General features: G+C 58.0%; 2 protein-coding genes across 2 annotated transcripts in view; both read right to left on the bottom strand.

Moving 5' to 3' along the window:
- The window catches only part of LOC104132427 (motor neuron and pancreas homeobox protein 1), a 10,128-nt gene extending 9,724 nt beyond the window's left edge, over positions 1-404 (bottom strand). Inside the window, exon 1 of the mRNA XM_009645706.1 lies at positions 345-404. Within this exon, the coding sequence (XP_009644001.1) occupies positions 345-404 (60 nt within the window). The remainder of the gene's footprint in view (positions 1-344) is intronic.
- Positions 405-4,056: 3,652 nt separating this feature from the next.
- The window catches only part of IHH (Indian hedgehog signaling molecule), a 13,651-nt gene continuing 7,558 nt past the window's right edge, over positions 4,057-10,149 (bottom strand). Inside the window, exon 4 of the mRNA XM_009645704.1 lies at positions 4,057-4,161. Coding sequence (XP_009643999.1) covers positions 4,057-4,161 — 105 coding nt within the window. The remainder of the gene's footprint in view (positions 4,162-10,149) is intronic.

Raw genomic sequence — 10,149 nt, 5'->3', positions numbered from 1 at the left:
GACGCTCCGGGGCCTGGCCCGGACCGCTCTGCCCCTTCCCCAGCCTCGCAACCCAGCCCAGCCCTGGTCCACACCCGGGGGGTCCCCCCAGCCCGCAGGACCCGCCGCCCAGGGCAAGGAGCCCATCGTCCTGATCCAGAGCCAATCCCGTTTTCCTTAGAGCCCCTCGGTGGGGAAGCATGCCTGCGGTCACAGCAGCTGGAAATCCGGAGAGACTAGGCAGACTTCGGCACATGTGGGAGAAGCCCTGGTGGGCTCCAGGGCTGCCCTGGGTCTGCAGAGCCCCCAGGCACTGGGCGGGGGCAGAATGCCTGACTGGGAGGGCAGGAGAGGCGCTCGCTCACCGGCAGGCTCCTCCACACCCCGCGCACCAGGCAACCACCAGGAATACCCGGCTGCGCCATTGCACCGCTCGGGGCAGGGAGATCAGCGAACCCGAGCTGGACACGGACAGGGGCCACCCCCCTCCATCACCCATCTCTGTCCAAGATGCCAACAGAGCGGGTGCCTACAGGCAGACTGTTACCCATTTGCCTGGTCTTATCTTTCCCAGACAAGACTTCCACTTGGAGAGTGGCACCAAGGAAGGGCAGAGAGGAAAGCCTTGGCTGGTCTGAGAGACGTGGGTGAGCAGGAGCAGAGGTAGCCCAGACCCCCTGGCACCAGCCTTTGGGGAGAGGCAGAATGCGTGCGAGCACATCTGTGGTCTCTGGCACAGAGGGTCTGTGTCTGTCCATCTGCCTGCCTCTGGGTCCCACCTTTTTGTGTCATGCTGACACAGTGAGACAAGCTTCTGCTTGTTTGTATCTGGTGATGGGTCCCGCTCTTTGGAAGGCAAGTGAGGCAGCTTTTATTGCCCTGCCTAAATATTATAATGGCTAAAGGGAGCTCCTATCCCTGTATTTCTTCACCCTTCAGCATTTCCAGCACTGTTGTATTTCCCGAGCAAGAGATGGGGCCACCCCCTGTATAGCTGTGTCCCACAGAAGCTTGAAGCAGATGCCCAGGGAGGAGAAAGGCAGGGGCATATGGGGCCTTCCTCAGCCTCCTGTGCTTCTTCTGCTCAGTGACCCCAGGGTCTTCTCCTCCCCATGCCCATCCAGTCCAGTCTGGAGCCTGCTGAGCTCCCTGCACACACGTCACCCCACTGCAGGGAGCTGCAGTCCACGTGTGGGACAACTTCCTCCTTCCATTGCCTGAGCCTGGCACCCACGAGCTTCACTGGATGGCCCCAAATCCTTGTGTGGGAATAGATGCCCAACAGCCTGTTCCAGCCACCTCCCTCAGAGGCAGGAGGGCAAGAATCAGCCCCGTGGACAGCCCAGAGCTGGATTTGCTCAGAAGGGGATTTGGAGTGGACATCACCCCACAGTAACACACCCTACTTGGACAGGGGGTACTGGAGGTGGAACAGTGTCCCTTTCCACCCCCAGCACCCCTGTGCCTGCTGCTATACCCTCTCTCCACCACCAAGGAGGCCATAGGGCTCTTCGCCTCCCCTCCAAATCTATTCCCTTCTGTTTTCCCAGGACAGAAGCCAATGTTCCTGCCAAGCAAAAGGACCCTCAGTGACCATCATGGGGTGGGCAAACAGGCACACAGCCAACCCAGGAGAGCCTGGGTAACCCCTGTCAAGCCCTGAGACCCTTTGTGGCTGTACCCACCGTAACTTGGGCAGTGGGAATGGGGCTTGAGTGAGGCTTATTTGGGGGTCAAGGTCACAGCACTGAGTCACAGCCTTACTGTCCTCATGGAAGATCCCTGCGCTACCCAAGGAGGCTCTCCAAAGACAAGCAACTCCTCCAAGGATCAGCAGCCCAGGCTGGTGCCCAGTTCACCAATTCCAGGGCAATGTGAGTACAAGCAGCCAAGCTGCAGCATATGATTTGCACAAGCAAGAAATCTTTGCAGACACCAGCCATAAAACCTGGGTGGAAACATCCTAATAAAGAAATCTAGGAAAATCATGGAGGGAGTTACCTCCCCCAGGTAAGTCAAACCCAGGTACTGGGACCTGCAAGAGGGTTTTCCAGGGCTGGAGCAGCAGCATGCAGCCCACACCATGTCGGGCAGGGGGCTGGAGCCCAGGGCTGTGCACAGGAGAGCCATGCTGGGTGGTGGCTGGCAGAAGGGGCGGTATGCAGGCAGTGATAGATGCCAGGGTGCTGATGAGTTCACAGTCTTCAGGGTCATTAATCAGATCAGAGCTGGATTAAGGTGTCCGAGGTCTGATTAGCTTCATTTCCCGCCTCAGGAAGGAGGGAACTCTCTACCCCATCCATCAGGTCCTCTGGTGACAGCTCACCTGGTTGCTAACTAGATCAGAGGATTGTAATAAGTGAACGCAACTGTGCCCTGGCCCCTTACCTTTGTCCAGCTTCCTTCCTCCACAGGAAGGTCTCCATAGAGGATCCAAGGCAACCCCAAACATCAGCCACAGGTAGCACACCCCAAGGTTATCAGCCAGAGAGCTCATTCCCACAGCCCAGGGGTGCAGGGCACTGTGAACAGGAGCTGCCCCAGAAAACCACCCCAGTTCATGAGGAAGTGGAGTTTAAGGGGGGGATGTTCTCAGCCAGCACCTTATTGCTCCCATTCCCTCCACAGCTCACCCTGTGCTGTTACCCCAGGGCCGCCTTTGCTCACCCAGTGGTAGCAGACCCCTCCCAAGATGACCAGCTCTGTGAAACAGGCCAGCAAACACCACCTTGCTGCTGTGGAAGATCCTGAGCACATCCAGGACAGATCTTCTGAGCCCCATACAGAGCTAGATGGACAAGCTCAAAGCCCTGAACCAGCCAGGGTGCTTCTGCCACCTCCACATCCCTTGCTGGCTCAAACCCACCCCATCAACATCTCCACTTGTCCCCTGCCTGATGCACCTCATGTTGACTGCCCTAAAGGTGCCTTCACGCTTAACCACTTAGTCTAATCCCATCCAGCAAGCACTCCTCCAGTGGGAAGTCCCTGCTGCCCAGGCAGCAATGAGGTTCCTCAGCTCCCTCACCTCTCTGCAACAGCCTGGATCACAACATCTCTTGCTGGGCAATGGGTAGCACCAGGAGCATTTACACATCCCAGGGATTCCTGCTACTCTTTCATTTGCCCAGGCATTTTTGGGGGATTTTCTGGATGTGCCTCAGCTGGACATTCAGAGCCCAGTCTTTCTCCAGCCACCTAAAAGCAGACATTACAACAGCCTCTATGCAGGTGTACATAAGCCCTGCAAAGCCATTTATTGCTGATGCCAAGGTGCTCAGCTAGACAAATGGGGCTCCCTTTGCTATGTCCAGTGCCTCAAATGGATTGTCTCCATGAGACTTCCATCCATGCGAGGTCAAGCAGCAGGAGTAAAACTAGAAGAGCAAACATCCACATGGCCACCAAAGACACCCAACTCTGGCACGCACAAGTTTTTGGCATCTGTAGAGACCGACAACACTACCTACAGCAGTTCACATAGTTCCCCAAACTGTCACCAGCAGTGCCTGAGCTCTCAGAAACGAGCCATGGGGGTCACAGGTAGTATTTGGGAGCACAGTTCAGTTTTATAGCCCTGCCACTTCCTCAGCGTCACCTTGGGAAGCAACATAACATCCCTCAGCAAACCCAACTGCCCCAAGATCAAAGTCAAGGGTGCCGAGGAAAATCCATACTCTGATAAAAAAAAAAAAAAAATTACTGACTGGGACCAGACTTTCATTTTCCCAGGATGGAGTCCTTATCCCAGGCATCAGATGAAGGCATGACCCATGCTGGGGCTGTGCCTTGATTTCCACCTAACCTGTCATGTTGGCTCTTCCTAGATGCACAGTTTAGCACCAGGTCACCTCCTGTCTTCAGTCAATAGAAGTTACCCTTGAGACATGGACCAGTGCAGGAACTGGTCCCAGAGAGGTGGCAGGCACCCTGACTTCTGCCCAGGCTATAGCTTTTAAGCCTTGAAAGCGTTCCTTGTCCCCAGGATGGCTGTACCCACTTGCCAAGCATTAACTACTGTGCAGGTCACAGCCCCTAGACCTTTCCATCTTTAGAAATTAGTTCCCTGTAAGAGGCCTACAGTACAACAACCTTGTTTAAAGCATCTCTCAGGAAGCAGCAGATCTTGCTGCTCTGGCCCTGGTGCCTCAGGTCATCTTGCAGCACTCCGTCCCAAGCCAGCTAGTGGAGAAATACAGCCCAGAAGCGTTACCAATGCTGGAGACACAGGATGTAAGCCTGCTCACAGGTTATTTCCCAGCCATTCCCCCAAAAGAGGGGCTGTAGAAGTGTCCACTCTCATCTGTGTCTGCAGCCTCCAGCCCAGAGCAGGCTGAGCCCCTGGTCTGCTCCAGTTTGGGGTGTCCCAGGTTTTGTGGGAGCCCTCACTGCTTCCCGCAGTGGGATGCTGCCCTTCCCCTGCCCCTTGCAGCAGGGCCACCCACTATCTCTGGAGTCTGGGAAGCCACAGGAGGCTGGTGGGGAAGGTAAATAAACTGCCAGCCCCATGGTGATTTGTGACTAAATGAACAGTTGAAGTCACCTGTGAGTGGCCTGGGCCCTGTTAACCAACCAGATAATGGGTCTTAATCAGCCCTGCAGGGGTGGGAGCTGAGCCCAGCCTACATCAGACCTGGCACAGCCAGCCCCAGTGTCCCAGGCTGCTTGGTGGCTGTCCCCTCTGCAGAAACACTGGCAGATGTGTCCGTGCTGCTGTCGTGGGAGCAGAGCAGCCATCCACAGAGCCCCACAGAGCCACTCGCAGGGCTGCTCATCTGTCTTTAGGTATCTCCCCCTCCTCTGGTGATGACAGGAGGCAAGTGCCAGGCAAGTTGCTGAAGCCACCTCCCTGTCTGCTTCCAGGGGTGCTGTGCTCAGTCGTGGCCATGCCCTGTCCCTGCCTGCATCCCCACCCAGGGGGTCTGCCTGCTCCTGCCCACCCCAGGGACTTCCAAGCCAGCCACAGGCTCCCGAGGGCTTCTCCATCCTGGCACACCATCTACTCTGTCTGATGGGCAGGGATTTGTCCTGGAAAGCAGAAATCCCCATGCCTCCATCCCCCTGCCACTGCATGGGCTTGGTGGGGTACACAGCTCCCCCTGCCCACCTTGCCCAGCCTTCACACCTCCCTCTGCACCGAGCCCCAGGTGCCTGCCCCAAGCAAAGGGGTCAACAGGCAAAGCAAACACGGCTCAGTCCCTCCTAGGCAGGCCTCCTGCAGGGATTTCCGAGCAGCTGTTTCTTTAGCCAAGCAATTCCTCAAATAAGCAGCCCCATCTCTGACAGGAGATGGCAAGGCTGAGCAGAGAAACACCTTAACAGCTCCCATCCTGGAGCAGGGGCCAGTACGGGAAGGCTTGGCAGGGCGGGGGGCTGCCTGCCCCCAGCAGAAGCAGCCAGGGCAGCTCTGCAGTGTCACACCCAATCCCAGCACACAGCCACTGCGAAGGGCTGGGGCACCAGCATCCTGCAGGATCTAGCCCTGTGGCTGTAGGGGATGCCCTAGGGCTCCCCTGCATTAGCTGTGGGCTCGGCTTCCCAGGATGCAGCGATGCACTACAGAGGTGCTCAGGCTTGGGGCCAGACAGCTTGTCCTGTTGTAAACATGTGGCTTGGAGAGACAGGATCACCCAGTCAGCTCAGATCCATTTCTTGCAAGGACCGAGCGTGGGATTGCTACATTTCCAGTCCCGTTAGCCCCTGACCCCTTTCCTCCTAGATCCTGAAACACCATGGGCCCACAGCAGCGGAGATCTCTTCCATCCTGCTGCCTCCAAAACAAGCTCTGGCAGCACCCGGGCTCAGCCTCAGTGTCTGTCCTCACCCCAGGCCTTGGCTTTTGGGGGGACATGCTCAACAGCCAGCATCCCCCACAGCCCAGCATCGTTCAGGAAAGGAAGGAAGTGACTGAACACACAGCATCCCTCCTGCTTCCCTGTGCCCCCGCTCCCACAGCCCTTGCCCAACACATTGCACCCAGTGCCACATACCCCTGGCACAGCCAGGCTCTCCTTCCCCCTCCCACCCCCAGCATCCCCACCGCTGGGCACGTGGGAGGATCCCCCAGCTCCGCTTTTTACTGTCACCTCCACAATCTTCTGGTTTTGCTCCAACTCAGTCTTGTCCCAAGGCCAGAGCTGCTCCCTGGGAGGGATGGGTGCAGGGTGACACCCCCCCACCCCCAGCAGCGCAGCCTCACCTCTTCCCTGTTAATGGCCTTTCCATGGAGTCAGCTCCTAACCTGCTCCCAGGGTGACCGGATAAATCAGCTGCTCCTCCCGGGACCTTGGGCTCTAATTAATGTCAGCTCATTAACGAGATAACGGCCATTTATTACCCTGTCTCCCTGGCTGCTGATTAACCCTTTCCCAAGGTGGGGGCAGGGGGTGGCGATGCTGTGGGACAGGGGTGACAGGGGCAGGTGACGTCTCTGCAGTGAAACCCAGGGACACCTCAGTAAGGGGGGGACAGATGGAGGGACTGGCAAGCCAGACTGTGGAAGGACTGAGTGAGGGGTGGATGGGACAAGGGGTGGGTCAGGACGTTTGGGTTTTCTTCCTAGGAGAATGGTAAGGTCTCAGTGGAGTAAAGCCTTGAAGGAGCTGCCAAGACTCATGGGCTCCCCCTGGATTGTCACCGTAGCACCCCTGTGCCTCAGTGTCCCCAAGTGTCCCTACCCCAGCCCACAGGGGAGAGCATGTTCGAGACCTAGAGCAAAGCACAAAACCTCTGCACATCCCTGGCCCTCAGCACCTATTTTGAGGAGCTGCCACACATTCCCACAGCTGGTGGGAAGCCACCACCATGTCCTTGCCTCTAGAGAAGGAGCTCTAGCCCCAGCTCCATCTCCCCAGTGATGCCTACGCCACAGAGCGGTGGGGCAGGATGATCTGCCCTGGGGCTCTAAGAGGGAGGCTTTGACTTGCCCTTGAACCTGGGCCTGGGTGCAGAGGGCAGGAGCAAGGGGGCTGGGGCGGGCACGGTGCCCTGGCCCAGCAGCCCAGCGCCAGGCTGTGGGGGCTAATGCTCTCCGTACATCAATCATGCTGCTCGGCGGCTCCCTATTAGCGGGAGCAGCGGCTGGTTAATCAGGCTGAGGGCTTCGGCTCGTTAAGCTGACACCTCCGTTGCGAGAGTGAGACATGGGGGCACGCAAGGTGCCACTTATTTATTTTCTTCTTTCCCAGGGAATATATTAAACAAATTAAATTCCTGGAGTGTTGGGTCAGCACAGCCAGCTCTGCGCCTGTCCCAGCTCCACCTAGCTCAGCCGTGGGGAGGGGACTGTAGTCCCCAGCCTGCAGCAAGCCCCTGGCACCGCTGCAGGGCCCTGGCCCCCCCGGGCCTCCCCAGCCCCTTGCAATAAGACACAGCTCCCCTATTCCCCCTATTTTCCTCCCTGGGCTGTGCTGCGGCCACAGCTGCTCTGCAGTGCTGAGCATGGTTGGTGTGTGGGCAGGAGATCTTGCAGGAAATGCAGACCGTGATTTTGTATGCGAAGGCCCCCGGGAACCTGTCTGCTGTCCCCGAATGGGCTTCCTGGGCCCTGCAGGGAGGGGAGATGTGGGGCAGCTTTGGGTGCTTTCGGAGCAGCTTGTAATGCTCCCTGCTCCAGGCAGAGCCAGGAGCTGGTTTCAGCCATAGCACCAAGCCTTTTTCTTTGCACTCTGGTATTGGGGACATCTGGGTCAGTGGCAGCTTGGCACTGCCAGGCCCCTCTGCAAGGAAGAGTGGTAGGAGGGAGTGCGCTTATTCTCTGTAAAAATTGAGTCTCCATCACAGGACCCCAGGAGCTGGGGATTTAGAGAAAACCATCCCAAGAACAGCTTTCACACTGCGAGCATTAACATGACTGGCATTGACTTCAAATCGTACAGAGCCGTGAGAATGAAGGTCTTTGCTGAAGCATTCCCCTGCACTGGACTCTTTGCCTGCTTCAGCATCAGTCACCCCTTCCAGTCCAAGTGTTGTCCTTGCTCAAACCCCTGGAGGGTTGGGATGCTGTTTCCTCCCTGCCAGGCTGCTCTGCTCCACCCCAGCGCCGGCTGTGTTTCAGCCCCACTCCAGGTCTGGTTAGGTGACAGGCATGGATGGGAAACCTGCTGCAAATTAGTCATTAGTCCCTGGAGTTGTTTATTTATTGACCATTTGCAACTCTTCCCTCCATCACCACCTTTTCCCTTCCCATTCTTCCAGCAAGGTGAGTGGCAGCCTGTCCCGCTCCGCAGACCCATGCCACCCCATCCCATCTTGTCATCCCCATCCCTTCACAGAGCCCAGTCCCTTCCACTCAACCTCAGTCCTTCAAGCGCCTCTTCATTTCAGGAGCGGACCCACCTTTTGCTGGTGGAAGGGTGACTCCCTGGAGGTTAGTGAAGAATTAGAAATAATTTAATTTACCTCCCTGTTTGGGCGCTTTGATGAGCTGAAAGGCCCCTTGTCAGGCAGCGAATCCATCTTCCTCCAGCCTTACATCAAATTTCATTCACTAATTAGAAACTCCTGCCCCAGAGCGTGCTGCCCCCACCTCGGCCACCCCTTCTCCCCACCAGCACCATTATGAAAATAAATCGTTCCATTAGCCGCATTGTTGTGGCTGTGAGGCCCAGTGCCGGGAGTTATTAGAGCAGGAAGGAGGGCGTTGGATTAAGACGAATGATTTATTAAGGAAAAGGACCCTGATTAGATTCTTACTTGTCCCCTGCGCGTGGGCGCGTACTCACACACACACACACCCCCCGCCTCCCTGTCCCAATGCCTGGGACACATGTGGGAGAGCCACTCGTGGAAGGTCAGCACCGGATGGCAGTGGGGTTTCCCCCAGGGCCGTGTCCTGCTGGCTGCTCCCACCGCACTGGGACACCCCTATCTCGTACTGGAACAGTGTGCAAGGTGATGGCTGATGCCAGCTGCCAGACCCCCTGCGGGGTCCCCAGCTTCCCCTCCCCTTGTACAGAGGGTGGGGGACCACCAGCATCACGCCCAGCTCTGCCTGCCCTGCAGTGCTGGTGCTGGGTGGGTCCTGCTGTCCGGGGAGGGGATACGGGAAAGGAAAGGTAGGCTTTGGTGTGTTAGCTCTGTACCCCGTGCTGTGGAAGAGGGATCCATAGAGGGTGCCCCTCCAGTGGAAGGGTTGGCAGGGCTCACCCTGGGTGGGGGGAGAGGGTGTCAGCCCCCGCCATGGGCCTGGGGTTCTCTCTGCACCTGGGGATGTGGGGTGGGCACAGCTGTGGAGGTGGGCACTGCCTCGGGGTGCCTCTGTCGTGTGGTCCTCACAGTGCCCATGCTGTCACCATGGGCCATGTGCATGTTCCCGGGCCTGTCCCTGGAGGGGACAGAGATCAGGGACACAGGGACACCTGGGTGCTCCAGACACTGCCTGGGGTGTAAAGTATCTGGGCTGGAAAGAGAGTTATTTGTGGGATTAGACGGCAATGCTGAGAGCCAGGGGGGTGCCCAAGACCGAACGGTGAGGTGATGGGCACATGTCTGTCCAGGGGATAAAGGTGTGGGTAAGGGGTGGATGTGTGCGTCTGTCTGTCCATGTCTGTACAGGCACAACGGGCTGTGGTGTGATCCTAGAGGCTGCTGCCTGCTAAGACACCTCTGTCCCTGCCCAGGGGAAGCTGCCAGGCTCCCGTGGGCCTGGGGCCAGGGCCCTGGGACCCCTGCAGTGGTGCTGCAGAGAGCAGGGTCCTGCCCCCGGAGCAGCAGCACTCTGAAAAGCCATTAAGCTAAATTAGGCTAATGCAAGTGAGAGTGGGAGGCTGGTACGGGCTCCCTCTGCGGGCACCCGCCAGCTGGCAGCATGCGGGGCTGAGCTGCGCTGGGCACCCTCTCCTGGGCTTTTTTTGGGGGGGCCAGCTATGGGTTGCTCTGCCCCTGCCGAGGAGGAGGACCCCCGCAACCTGTTGTACTGGTACCCGCAGGCTGAGATATTTCGGTATGAACCCCTCCATCACGGTCACAGCCCAGGCCATGGGGACCTGGCTGGACCCAGAGCTCCCGGGTGATTGGGGACAATCCCGGAGATGTTCCCCCACTCTGCGAGGCAGGCTTGGTTTGGGGGTCCCGGCAGGGTCCCCCTCCGCTGCCGCCTCCTGCCCACGCCGCTCGCAGGTGCGGCTCCCCGCAAAGCAGAGATGCCTTCGGGGTGCTCCGCTCCCGAGC

Source organism: Egretta garzetta, unplaced genomic scaffold, assembly GCF_000687185.1.
Source record: "Egretta garzetta isolate BGI_Z169 unplaced genomic scaffold, ASM68718v1 scaffold219, whole genome shotgun sequence".
Lineage (NCBI taxonomy): Eukaryota > Metazoa > Chordata > Aves > Pelecaniformes > Ardeidae > Egretta > Egretta garzetta.
Note: the sequence above shows the minus strand (reverse complement) of the source record. Positions and strands in the feature narration are given on the sequence as shown.